The sequence below is a fragment of the Ascaphus truei genome, chromosome 2, assembly GCF_040206685.1.
Source record: "Ascaphus truei isolate aAscTru1 chromosome 2, aAscTru1.hap1, whole genome shotgun sequence".
In the NCBI taxonomy this organism is placed as follows: Eukaryota; Metazoa; Chordata; class Amphibia; order Anura; family Ascaphidae; genus Ascaphus; species Ascaphus truei.
The window spans coordinates 302,782,797-302,797,815 of NC_134484.1; the positions used below are offsets into that span (position 1 = coordinate 302,782,797).

General features: G+C 40.6%; 1 protein-coding gene across 1 annotated transcript in view; it reads left to right on the top strand.

Annotated features, from left to right (window-relative positions):
- Positions 1-14,042, top strand: part of TNS3 (tensin 3) — a 458,389-nt gene extending 444,347 nt beyond the window's left edge. Inside the window, exons 36-39 of the mRNA XM_075588602.1 lie at positions 4,946-5,114; positions 9,951-10,019; positions 10,112-10,138; positions 10,465-14,042. Coding sequence (XP_075444717.1) covers positions 4,946-5,114; positions 9,951-10,019; positions 10,112-10,138; positions 10,465-10,609 — 410 coding nt within the window. The 3' untranslated portion in view covers positions 10,610-14,042. The remainder of the gene's footprint in view (positions 1-4,945; positions 5,115-9,950; positions 10,020-10,111; positions 10,139-10,464) is intronic.
- Positions 14,043-15,019: the final 977 nt, after the last annotated feature.

Consider the following 15,019-nt stretch of genomic DNA (forward strand, 5'->3'; position numbering starts at 1 on the left):
GTCAGCCCAGCCACCGGACGGGGTAGTCCGGGCAGTCCCTGCGTCTTGAGTGGCGGAGGTTGACGGGGAAGGAAGGGGTTAAACTGATTTGCTATGCATTACTGTGTTTGCCCTGTTCCAGCCATTTTTATTCCCCATTTGCAGGCCGTTCCCTGCCTGCCAGGTTAAAAGGAAAAAATTATTGCTTGCCATACCCTCTAACCGACACATGATGGCAGTCTAGCAGCTGGCATTTCAATGAGAAATACTAATTCTAGAACGAAAGCACCCAGAAACCTGATTTTTGAGGTGCAAATACAGTGAACCACTACATGCACATACATATCATTTTTACAGTTATAACACAAACGTAACATGTTGTTTTAATAAATTGTGTAAAAACTGCATATCTTAAATGTAAGGCAGGAGGTATTTTTTGTAAGTCCAAGCAGGAATTCCGTGGACATACAGCTGTGAGATGGGTGAATGAGCTGGGGTATTTTTATGACGTAGCCACATAGGGATCTAGCTGATTAGCATCTCCCTGTCTAAAAGAGTGTCAGTTATGAAAAGACCCAGAAGAGCCATAATGTATACAAAACTGGCATACTGATGCACAACAGATGTCAGGCTAGTGACACCTCTGGGTCAGAAATCAGACTCAGTGGCACCAAGTTATGGGTGTAGCCCAGGTATGCTAAGTGGCATGGGCGTCAACCTGACCCATGCGCCCTGCCCACCGGACAGCTCTTTTGACCGGTCTTATGAACTGTGGGTAAACTGGCTATTGGTGGCTTAATGGTTCCCACGAGGGGGATTGGATCCACATGTTAAAGATAGCTTTGGGCAGTCTGTAACTGTGGCTCCCCAGGTATCACTAGTGTGATTCCTGAATTTTGATCCATGATGTAAAGATGCAAGGCTTTGTTCCAGCACAGCGGCAACTGATCCAGGAGTGAAGGGGTTAATAATGTAACCAAGGTTTTGCCCCAAACTTTGGAATTCGTTAGCCCTGGTGACTCTGGAACTAATTCTAACGAAGTTCCACGAAATACTTTGAGTTGGCTAAGATATCAGATCAGCAACTTGTGATCTGGCCACAGAACCTTTAAACCAAGGCTGCATTTCTTGCACTTGCAAGCAAAGGACAATTTATTTCGTTCCAAGGACAATTTATTTTGTTCCCTTATCCCAGTAAGTTGTTTTAAGTGTATTCTGCAGATGTCGTGTGTTTGTCTATTAAGGAAATAAATCACAATTTATTTTGCAATTTGTTCTGTTCAATCAAGTACCCAGAAATATAAATGTGTTGATAAAGTTGGTTTCCATCGTGACCGTAGGGCTCTGCCAAATCTAGGTTACCCTACATGCTGACTTGATGTGTCCGTTTTGAAACAAATCACAATACCAGGGATCACCGCCTCTCGGCCCACAGTTTGCTATACAAGTTGGTCTCTAAACACCGAGAAACCAAAAACAACTGTGGTGCCCTGATCAGCATCAGCTTTTATAATTTCCCTGCCTCTATCTGAAACCATGGAGAACTAGGTGCTGACCAAACAGCGGAATACTTAGCTCTGCTGAGCCAATCTTGAGCCGAGGGCTCGCCTGAAACGGACCAATTAGGGCTGTGAGCGGTAATAGTGCCCAAAGACAGTCCCAGGGGTGGAGCTACAGTATGGGAGCATAGAAAATTGGAACTGACCAAAGTGAATCGAGCCAACGGGGCAAGGACACAATTCCCAAGTTCAGCTCCATACCTCCCACGGGGAAGAGAACAATGCTCTGCTTTTGGTATATGTACTTCCTCAGTAGAAAGGCTCACCCTCCCACACCTCACCATTGACACTGCACCTGGCCCCACACAAAGGCTAGCCCTCTGACTTATTGTGTGCTAGCCACTTGACTATTGCTAGTGAACCTAGCACACATAGATACAGAAAAATACCTAACAACATCCCATAATAAATAGTTATTTGGTATACAGGGAAAAAAAACATATTTAACCAAAGTTAGGTGCTAGAAATGCTGGCAGCTATTTTGCAGCTTAGAGATGGCTAGTTAATAGGGTGACCAGATGTACATAACTAAAAACTGGGACAAATGAAAAAAAATATTTATATTACAAATGACTTCACCAACTGCACCCCTCCCCTTTCTGTCTCTATGCCCCTCTGCCCCCACCCTATACACACACGCACACTTTCTCCCCCATTCCTCCATTCTTTCCTCCCATCCTTTCTTTCTCTCCCCTTCCCTCAATTCTCTCCATTTCCATCATGTTCTCCCCCCCCTTACCTCGATTCTCTCCCCCTCTTCCCTCCATTCCCCCCCCTCTTCCCTCCATTCTCCCCCCCCTTACCTCCATTTTCTCCCCATCCCTCCATGCTCTCCCCCTCCCTCCATGCTCTCCCCCTCCCTCCATGCTCTCCCACTCCCTCCATGCTCTCCCCCTATCTCCATTCTCTCCCTCCATTCTCTCCGCCCATTCCCTCCATTCTCTCCCACTTACCATTCTGTTTGTCTCTCTCCCCATTTTCTTTGTCTGTTACTCTCCCCATTCTGTGTGTCTGTCTCTCTCCCTCCCCATTCTGGACCCTACCTGTCACTGTGGAGCAGGGGGAGTAAGCCATCTTGCACCCTGGCAGTAGACACTGGAAGATCTCCATGACTTCCATGTCTTACTGTTAGGGCTCCTCTGAAGCTAACCCTGCCCCACCCTCTTTTGCTAACCCTGCCCTCACCGTCTGCAGCTAACCCTGCCCCCATCCTCTGCAGCTATCCCCGCCCCCACCCTCTGCAGCTGCGGCCAGACCTGGCCACCGCTCTCCTCTCCGCCAGCATCCTCCACTCTCTGCCAGCATCCTCCACTCTCTGCTATCCCCCCTGCTCCTACTGACTTTCAAAACCGGGACAAATAACAAAAACCAGGACATTTTAAAGAATGTCAAGGCACCGGGATAGACCTTATGAAACCAGGACTGTCCCGGCTAAACCGGGACATCTGGTCACCCTACCCTACTTGTTAACCCTATGGACTGTCTCACTATCTTGACTGATTAGCGGACTTAACTTTTAATATACTGTGTCATGCTGCCCCTACCGCCACACTCCTTTTTAGTTTTATTTCTCTTAGCCCGACTCGGAGGCTGGTGGGGCTCAAGTACAGCTTCTGTTTTTTTAATAGTACTTGTAGGTCTTCCTCATATTTCCTTTTGGGCCTCACTCCTTACTAGTCTTTTCTTACCATGTTAATGACCACCTTGCCAATACCACTAGACTTATTTTTATTTTCACGGCCTCCTGTGTGTGTATCTGTTTAAATATTCCCTGTCCCAACTGCACAAGCAAAGTTGTATGTGGGCCCTACTTTTAGTCTTTGCACTAAGATTAATTAGAGTAATATTTAAGATAAATTCTGGCCATTTTGCAATCTACATTGTCTTTTAATGCGTAGCAAATATTTGACAAATGCTAAAGTTTGTTAAACTTTTTGCCAAAAATTTCAGTAAATGTTGCCTGCTTTGCGAACATAAGTGAAAATGTCACACCTCTCCATTTGCCTCCAAGACTATTCTGGAAGACTTTATATTTTGTTTTATTCAAAAAATATTCTACTCCAAAATAAATGTATATATTTTAGCGTTTCTCCGTTTAGCCAGTGTTCAAATTTTGTGTCCAGTTTGGCTGTTGGATAGTGGGAATTTTGCTCAGTTCATACTTTGTTTATTTTTAATACATTTAAACTAGGTACAGGCATACCCCGCATTAACGTACGCAATGGGACCGGAGCATGTATGTAAAGCAAAAATGTACTTAAAGTGACGCACTACCTTTTTCCACTTATCGATGCATGTACTGTACTGCAATCGTCATATACGTGCATAACTGATGTAAATAACGCATTTGTAACAGGCTCTATAGTCTCCCTGTTTACGCACAGCTTCGGTACAGGTACTGTAGGGAGCCGGTATTGCTGTTCAGGACGTGATGACAGGCGCATGCGTGAGCTGCCGTTTGCCTATTGGGCGATATTTACTTACTCGCGAGTGTACTTAAAGTGAGTGTCCTTAAAGCGGGGTATGCCTGTATTTTTCCCATGTAGCAAGATGTCCTTATTGTTTAAGTTTGACGTCCTTATACTATACAGATGCTCATTTCCTTATCCAAAAAATTTAGTCTTGGTGTACACAATTAGGACAGCAGAGGTGGGATGCTATAGGACTTTGTAAAATATACATTTGGCAGAAACGTTTAAAATTCGAAACGGGTAGGTGAAAATTATTTGCTTTAAATATTTTCCATAAAAACACCATAAATATGAAGTTTTATATTTTGCAGGACTTTAAAACCACTAATTTGAACTAATAACATTAACCAAGGAGAGAGAGAGAGGGAGTGGCTCAGTGAGTAAAAACACTGACTGGCATTGAGAGTTTGAAGCAGGGGAGCCTGGTTCATTTCCCGGTCACTCCAAGGAGTGGCAAGTCACTTTAACTCCCTGTGCCTCGGGCACAAAAAAACATAGATTGTAAGCTTGTGCCTGCAAAATCTCTCTGTAAAGCGCTTCGTAAAACTAGCAGCGCTATACAAGAACATGCTATTATTATTATTAATAACCAAGCTGATGCATTATGATTATAGGCTGTAGCACTGCAGAGAACTTTCTTTGGTATTTTCTGGATTCTGGTTTTGCTCCTATCGATTACATAGTATATATTTTACCATAATAGAGCATTAAATATTAATTTAGGAATACAATGATTTGCTGTGCCTCTGCTTTATTAATGTTCTGTTATTTTGTCGGGTTGGGGGTTAATCTTTAAAACACTTCTGTTATGACCGTTTTTACAATGAAGTTGATTTTCTTTTTTGATGTTAGTGCAAATAAATTAAGTGGCATAAAGTAGAATATAATCAAAATGTTAATTGTAAACTTCTCTCCTCACTTTTTTTTGCCATGCAGCATGCAATGTGTGGTATCTGAATTCAGTGGAAATGGAATCGCTCACAGGCTATCAGGCAGTACAGAAAGCCTTAAGCATAACACAACTTCAGAATCCACACCCCATCTCAACTGTGGTACATTTCAAGGTGTCTGCTCAAGGGATCACTCTAACTGACAATCAAAGAAAGTAAGTATAAAATACAATTGGAGTACTCGCTACCCTAAGACTGCATTTTCCAATAAAGTAAAAGCATTCAGGCATGTAAGAGCAATGTTACAAATGCAGTATATACAGTAAAATACATAGTTATTTCAACTAGATTATCAGGCAGTTCTTAGAACTTTTTTAAATTGCTAAATTGTTGGAGAATTTGACAATACTTGATCAAAACGTAAGAATATTGGCACCTACTAGACTAATTATATGTTCGCATGTGCGGATCTATATGCACAGTATGTCTATATGTCATGTGAATCAAATATGACATATCAACATTTCGGTCCCTTGTCAAGATGCTGCCGGTAAAGTGATTCAGTGACATAGGCACATTGTGTTTACTACCCTCTAATTAATTCTATGTAGCACACTTTCCTCCATCCCCTGGGAGATGTGTAGCGACAGTGTGTGTAGGGTGCAATACCTGGTGGCTTACATGAGGCCTGAACCTCAGCTGCTGGGAGCCTGGGGTGTATCCTGGAACGATGCTCGGTAGCGCCTCCACCTGTGCAGGATTCTATGGTGTAGAATGACCCCGTTATAGGACACATACGATAACCAAATACACAATGGTATAATTACAACAAGTTTACTGTATGCATAATAATGATCATAATCAACACACAATAGTGCCACAACTGTAACACTAGGCCTCGCAGGGCCGTAACCCCACACCGTGTCCCCCAACACCATGTCCTCAGAGTCCCACACCCACCCAAGTGTGTGAGACAGCGCTGCCCACTAAAACAGAGGTGTATGTTGGTGCACGTGTTACGGTGAGATACCTGCCATGTGATGCCACACCCGGGTGCGCAGTTGCTGTCATTGGGATCCACGTATCCAGAGAGGTGGTCCGCGACGCCTCCGCCTCTACGGTGGGTGGCTCCCGCGTGGAGTGATCCACCTTTAGAACGTCTCTCACTCTGCAGAGGGTGATCTAGTTGCAGACCACCAAGGACCAATAAAGGAAAAATAAAAGAAACAGAGATAGACAATACAGTAGTATTGTCAGAGCAAATGGAAGTAATAACAAGAAATCCTCCAAATATTATACTCACATCCTAGTGAGTGACAGTAAGCATGTCATAATCTGGGGCAAATAGATGAGATGTGGATTACCTCAGAAGAAGAGAAAAAGACACCATTGCGCAAGATATATGAAAACAACTTTATGTAGTAATAAAAAAAGCTTCTCAAATGCGCACTCAGATTTGGGCCATTCGTTAACGCATGAGCAATAATAAAAATCTTAAAAAAAAGAACTTGACTTATGAATAAACTAGCCTTGGCGAAATGCATAGTCATTGAAGAAGCACCTGATTGGAAAAAGGAACTCTTGCAAAGGCTGTCGAGGTTTCCGAGCGGCCACTGCAGGAAGAGGCACCCAACAGCTGATTCCTTCTATGTCGTTGAAGCAGTGAGATCGCCGCTACACAGACATCTGTTTTTATTATTGCTACATGCTTCAAAGAATGGCCCAAATTTGAGCGCACATTTGATAAGCTTTTTTTATTACTACATAAAGTTGTTTACATATATCTTGCACAATGGTGTCTTCTACTCTTCTTCCGAGGTAATCCACATCATCTACTTGCCCCAGGTTGCGACATGCTTACTATCACTCGCTAGAATGCAAGTATAATATTTGGAGGATTTCCTGTGTTTACTTCATTTGCTCTGACAATACTACTGTATTGTCTATCTCTGTTTCTTTTATTTTTATATTGATGTCCCCCACTCCCTCATCTCTTTGGAACGGCTATATTAGAGACCACTGTTTTTCTTCGAAGGTTTAGTGGAGCAATCAATGTTTTGTATAACTTCATCAGTGTCTTTCATTTCCACTATCCACCACTGTGTGGGAGTAGTGGCTTAATATAACTCATTTGACACACATGGTTCTGTTATATGCACATTATTAACTTTTGATGTTCAGATTCAGCGAACATTTTTATTTAATATTCTCACTGCTTGTGAGCACCACTCCTGATATTTTTGTTTCGCAACTTTTGTTTTAAACCATTTATTTTTTATTTCTTAACTTTCATTATGTTACATCCATGTACTTCATGCCATTCAGAAACATACTTTTCCTTTTTTGGATCATATACATTTTTCTACGGTAAAGATACTGCAGGTGTCATTTAAGTAATAATCCCTGAAGAACAGGACATTACTGGCCAATAATGCCCTGGCTGGAAGAGTTGACAGACACACACAGCACCTCTACAGACACACACACACACACACACACAGCACCTCTACAGACACACAACTCTACACACACCACACACACACACACACACACACACACACACACACACACACACACACACACACTGGAGCTCTAGACACACCACACAGCACCTCCTCTACACTCACAACACAGCACCTCTACACACACAACACAGCACCTCTACACACACAACACAGCAGCTCTACACACACACACATGCTACACCCATAAACACTGCTGCTGACACACACACACACACACACACACACACACACTGGAGCTCTATACACACATCAGCTCTGCACACACACAAACTGCTGCTACACATACAACAGCACAACACACACACACACACACACACACTGCTGCCACAAGAAAAAATGCAGCCACTTACTAAACTTTGCACTCTCCCCCCACACAACACAGCACCTCTACACACCCCCCCCCCCCCACACACACACACGCTGCACCTCTATACACTACACAGCACCTCTACACACACAACATACACACACATACACAACACTGCAGCTCTATACACAACACCTCTACACACACACACAAACTGCTGCTACACACACATGCTACACCCATAAACACTGCTACTGACACACACACATACACATTGGAGCTCTATACACACACAGCACCTCTACACAGATATACAACACAATAGCACAGCACACACACACACTGCTACTGACACACACACACACAAACTGCAGCCAGAAACAAACTGCAGACAGCCACTTATTTGCAGAAATTCAACTGAATCTGCTCAGAAAATCTCAGTCAGTACGGGAGTGGGAGGGGTCAACACGTGGCTGATACTTCCTGACCAATCCCCTGCCCTGTCTCAGAGCTGTTACTTCATTCTAACCAGTCCCCTGCCCTGTCTCAGCTGTTCTGAAAGATGATTGGCTGGAAATAAATACATTGAAAACTGCACTTTGGAATCTGCTAAAATTCCAGGCATTATTGATTGGATAATGCCCGGAACATTAACCAATCAGAGAGCAGGGTTTTCAATAATGCCCAGAATTTTACTGCTTTAGCCTATAATACCGGTTAACATGCAATAATGCATTGTTTCTAAAAGCGCTACTGTTAAATAATACATGAACACAACACATTTACTTAACAGGAGTAGCAACATCTGTAAACTTTTCTATATAATTTACTTTGTATTTTTGATGTGGTGTGAGGTCACGGTGCTCTTTAGCATTGTCCCTATAATATTGGTGGTGTAATATTGCCATGGAACTCTTCCACTAGATTTATAGTCAGGAGCTGGCTATCAAATTTTGACCAGGGGGCAAGCCCAACCACCTGGTTCAGGCAACCCACACACCAAACACAGATGCACCCATGCCAGATACATGTACCATACACAAATGCAAGCACCATACAAAGAGGCGCACACACTATACAAAGACACATACTGTACCAGATACACACACACACGCATACATATGCACAGTATGTACACTAAGGATAGAAATATCATGGTTGCGCGCACAATATAAATGTCATGGGTGCGCGCACCTATAAGTTTGTCCCTGGCGCCTGCGTTTTTCCAAGGGGCCATGGCATCCCAAAGCGTTGCACGGTTTGAATTTTAAGGGCTTGAATAAAATGTCTTCTTGTGTATATACCAGTTACCAGTCTAAGAGCTGCGCAGAGAGAAGCAGTCCCTCTCTCTGTCTCCTTACACAGCTCTTACAGCAGATTATGCTGTTTTATTATTTTTAGTACGTAGGATTGAAGTAGGGGTTCTCGAGCTGAACTGCATTAATTTCAGTTCCGGAGACCCCTTTGTCAGTCTTATGTACTAAAAAAAAAAAAAAAAAAAAAAAAAAAAAAAAAACCTGTGATCTGCTGTAAGAGCTGTGCAGGGTGCCACAGAGGGAGGTACTGCATCTGTCTGTGCAACTTTTTCATACTGGTATTGGACTGGTAGGATTAAGCATACGGCACTCCCATTCAGAAGCAGGGACCCACGCTACATTAATCCTTATGGATAATTCCCACTGCGCTGGGCCATGATCGGGCTTGGCCATGATCACGGCCGCACTTGGGCCGTGCTGCACCCGCTTCAAGTAATGCGAAGTGGGAACTTGAGTCGCGCCACATCTGTATTTGTATTTGACTCTATTTATGTAATTAGCAAATCTCTGTACCCCCATTGTACTGCACTGTTGAATATGTTGACGTTTTACAAATAATAATAATAAGTAGTTCAAGATGATAATTTTGATTTATTGTACACCTTGCATGTAGGAAGTTACAATACACTGTTGCGCACACTTTTTCGTTTCAATAGTAACCTTAATGTAGTAGATGAAGAATAATTAACTTTAGGTAAATTCTGTCCCTAGTTATCTATCAATATTATACCAAAATGTTTTTCATGAACAATAAAATTGCTTTATTAACACAACATGGGGACAAAATGTGGATCTTGTTTCTGGCATGTAAACATGTTTGATTGTGTATATAGTATACAACATTCAAAAATGTATTTTACAATACTTTTCTAAAATTAATATTCTTTTTTTTTTTTTTTCCAGACTGTTCTTCCGAAGACATTACCCAGTAAACACAGTGATATTCTGTGCTCTGGATCCACAAGACAGAAAGTAAGAAAGTCTCACATGAATTTTCTGAGAGGCATTTTAATGTGAAACATAGTTACTGGATCTTTAAATTTTACCATTTTATTTTCTTTTAGGTGGACAAGAGATGGACTTTCAGCAAAGTAGGTGGAATTTGTATTTAATAATTTTGTCAGAACATATAGTAAAGTTAATTTGTGTGACAATAAGATTGCAGTCATATCCACATCTGCCTTTGAATAATTCGTTTAACCTGATTTATATAGCACTTATATATTCAGAATTTTAGCATGATTGTAACTTGAGTTAATTGTAAAGAAGTGTGAACAGTACAGTAGCGTTTTCACTATTTAACCAATATTTAGATTCGCGTATATGATGCTTCTGTGTACTATGATTGTCTTTTATAATATTTTGGTTTCCCATTGAAAAAAAAGTAAGACGTTCTTTTGTTTTGTATGTTTTCCAGAGTTTTTGGATTTGTAGCAAGGAAGCAGGGCACGATCAATGACAACGTTTGTCACGTCTTTGCAGAACATGATCCAGAGCAACCAGCCAGTGCTATTGTGAACTTTGTATCAAAGGTTATGATTGGTTCTCAGAAGAAAATGTAGAGCTCTTTGATTAAGAAGTTAATACAATTTAGAGCAGCTCTTTGGGTTTCAAATTTGGGAAAGTGAATCAATCTCATTTTAATATGACTTCTCCCAGGAGTGAAAAGCACAGAAATAAAAAGAAGCCATGTCTAAAGAAGAACCACATGGTTGAAGATAGGCTTGTTCACAAAGCTTGTGTAAGTAGAAGACTGGAAACAAATACTGTAGGTGAAGTAATTGCAAAGCCTATTTAAAAAAACCTCTAAACCGGTTGCCTTTCACATTTTGTGGTGCCTTGGACAGTAAAACATTAAGATATGAAGTTGAAAATTGCCTAATCGTTCGTGTCAAAATGAACTTCTGGAGTGATTTTTATTTAATCATGTGAAATTGAGAACATTGTTATTATAAATGAAATCTGTATTTCATTTACTATAAATCCACATTTTTAATCCATGTTGTCTCTATGGGTAGTTATAACTCACCATACAGGATTGGAAGCAGGATTTTTTAGCATGTACTGATGGTTTAAAGTGGATGGAGAGTCTAGGTATGTCTATTGAAGATGGTATGTGCAAGTAGATTTTTTGAAAGAGTGACGAAGAGGAATTTACTTTTCAGTTGAAAGCTGGAAAAAGGACGTTAACAAACGAAGATCCATTGTAAGTTGTATTGTGGAGTTAGAGAGCTTTGCATGAGGAAGGAATACAGTACATGAATGTATGAAAAATAGCCTTCTATTTTCAACAAAAATAAGGGTTATTTGTGATGTTTTCACTTTTTTTTTAATTGTCATTCAAAAATGGTTATTGGTGAACACACACCTTTTAGGGGGAGGAGGGGAGAGGAGGAGTGCGATATTTCTCCAGAAATTCTGAGGGAAATGGCTTCTCCGGTATTGTTGTCATTGATTCCATGAAAGTAAAACAGACAGAATCCTAATAAATGATAGGGCTTTACAAAAGGAAGAGGCTCTGTTGCAGCAGAAAGTCTTGGGAATTGTTATACACAGATTCGTTTTCAGGTTTTCTTTTTTTCCCGTTTTATTTGCTAGATGTGAGTGGAAAAAAATGCTTTGTAAAGTCTTGCATGACTCCAGCAATGAAGGCTTAATTAATTACGCTAGTTCACAACTAACAACAAATTGTGCATTTGTTATATTCTGAGTGAGGGAAAAGCACTTGAAATGTTATTTGTGTATTCTTTATTTTACTTGTGCCAAATTCCGTAAATGCATAACATTGTCAAATGAAAAGCAAACTTCAACATATTCGTTTCCAGAAACTAGAAAAAGATGTTTGGGGTATTTGACATATTATAAGCTATAATAAGCTTCTGCAGAAACATATAAATGCAGTTAAAAAATGTGCAGTCAAATGTTTAGCTTTTGCTGTTAATATTACTTAGTGCTGCACCTGCGATATTTAAATGACCCTTCTCTATTCTATATATTTTTGCATATAACCCATTTCTCTAGCATTTCTTATAAATAGTAAGCATCATGCAAGTACAATTGCCATATGGTTCCTAATTACCCTGAGATGTCCAGGCCATATGTTGGTATTGGATTTTCAAAGCCCCTTCTTGCAGTATCTTTCCTTCAATATAGGCGCGGATTCATTGCTCTTCAACCTATTTGGGCTTTTACATCATCCTAATTTCAACAACTGGTTTGGATAAATATATTTTTGTGATCAGTTGGCTGTGCTAATTATATCCACAGATTATATTCTCAAAGCGAACTATAATGTTTTAAAACGTGTATCAATATAATATGTTGCATTTTATGGAACTGTTTCGCCCTGTATAATTGCAAGACTAAACAAAACTATATATTTATCTCATTAAACATAAATCATTCACTTTTCATACAATAGTAGGATGTTTTTTTCCCCTGCCAACATTGTAGCAGAAAGCCTTATTATTGCAGAGTATTTTTTATTAGTTTTATATGTAGTGGCCATTACCCATTAGAACAAATGTCCCTAATTTACTGCAATAGCTTCTTACATGCCATTGCAATGCAGAGAATATGTATATAGTGTAGTAAACATGACTGGCTAACTTGGGACCATCTAATTATTAGTCTTATCTACTTATTGGCACATACACATTATCAGCTCCTAAGTGATGGGTAATTACAGTGTTTGGTAATAAATATAAAGTTCTACGTCACCGCTACCAATTTAAAAATATTAGGCAACTTATTAAACTACACATTTCCTTCTTGGCAGTGGGTTTTAAATGTAATAATTTGTAATACAGGCATACCCCGGTTTAAGGACACTCTCGAGTAAGGACATATCGCCCAATAGGCAAACAGCAGCTCACGCATGCACCTGTCAGCACGTCCTGAGCAACAATATCGGCTCTCTACCTGTACCAAAGCTGTGCACAAGTGGGGAGACTATAGAGCCTGTTACAAAAGCGTTATTTACATCAGTTATGCACGTATATGACGATTGCAGTACAGTACATGCATTGATAAGTGGAAAAAAGGTAGTGCTTCACTTTAAGTACATTTTCAATTTACATACATGCTCCGGTCCCATTGCGTACGTTAATGTGGTGTATGCCTGTATTCGGCTCCTCTCTCTTTCAGCACTTACAGTATGCTGCAGCATGCCTAGCTTTCATTTTTACATCAGCTGTTTGAAGCTCAGAAATAAACTATTTTCTGTGCTTTAGATGTTGCTACAGTATGTCTAATCTTCAGACATTAACCTCCTAACGGGATGTTGGGATTGTTTTTATCTAATACAGTGGTAACATTTTTTTAAACACTAATGCAGCAGTATTCCTTTACAAAGGAAACCAGGTACTGTATTGCCCCACTCTGTGTTTCCAGATTAGAATGTTGCACTTGTTAAACTGGGCTTTTTGTGGACCAACTGGGAAAAATATTCTTTGTAAACCTTAACACGCTTTTCTAGTGTATGCATTCTTTTAATAGTATATTATCATATGATTTGTTTTTATATGAAATATTTTTAATACTGCACGAAATTAACAGTAGTTCATAACAATATCTGGACTCCTATAAAGTTTTAAATGCAAAAAAAAATTATACAGCACTTCATTTGTATTTTGGATTAGATTTTTCACAAGTACTGTGATGTTTTCACTCTTAAAAAGTATGAATTTGCCACATGTATTTAGCCAATGCAAGTTATCATGCTTTTTAAGTTTATTGCTTTATAATACAGTGTTAATACATAAACCATGCAAAATGCTAAAAGCCATGTCTAAATAAAATGATGCCAGTGTATTTATCATCCTCTGCAATGTTCTTTATATCTGCCTTACTTTTACTAGTAAGTTCTATACCTTTTTTGCTTCTGTAAAAAATGTATCCACTGTGTAAAAATGAATGTTCTACACATCCTTTGTATAGTCATTTTCTTTGCCCTTTAAATATCAACTTTATTTAGATTATAATAAAATGTGAATTTAATAATATATTTTGTTGCTTTGAAGTGTCTTTGTATTGTTCCTACAGAGTGAGTTATTGGGAGGCCTGTGTTTTTTGTAAAATAATCATTACAATCCTAGTTTTTACATTTTATCACCCTAAATAACAAACATTTTGAGCACATTTGCATCACAGACAGGTTCCCAAATCTGCTTTAGGCTGAGATTAAGCAGCCTGCGATTGCGCGCCAACCTCAAATTGACTAATGCATATGAGGTCGCTCCGTGTGCACGCACACAAAGGGGCGCGACCGCGATTTGAAGAGACAAAAAATTGTTTTTTCAAGCATTACCGCGTGACGTCAGTGTAACGTGAGCTGGTTCAGCCAATGACCACGAACCAGCTTCATGTCGCCACCGCTACGCCTTCAGATCACCTCCCCAATTTCCTGCAGCCATAATCACAGATCAATGGGGCTGCAGAAGTGTGGGCAGCTATGCGTGCAGTCGCAAACGGGCATGCAGGCTGTATAATCTCAGTCTTACCTCTTAGGCCGAGTCCATAGAAGGATAGGCCGCGCTGAGCCCTTGCATCCTCAATGAGAATGCCTTGAGAGGGGGCTCACGCGAGCGTCCGTAGGCGTGCTGAGGCGCTGGATTTTTCAGCCGACAGCCAAGCTGTTTTTCAGAGCACTGTCGGCTGCAAACATCCAATCAGCGCGGAGCTGTTTCACAGGCAGGAGACCAGGTAATAAGCACAGACTGTCGCTTTCTGGTCAGGTCAGTCAGTGGTTTGGCCACGACGCAGTACTGTGGGACAAACTTCCTATAGTACCCTGCAGTGCCTAGGAATGCCATAACCTGTTTCTTGGTTCTGGGAACAGTCCCACTGGACTATAGCCTCTACTTCGGTTGGCTCTAGTTTGAGATGCCCTCCACCCACCCTGTGCCCTAAGTACAGGACCTCAGCCATCCCTACCATGCACTTTGTGGGTTTTATGGTAAGCCCAGCTTCCC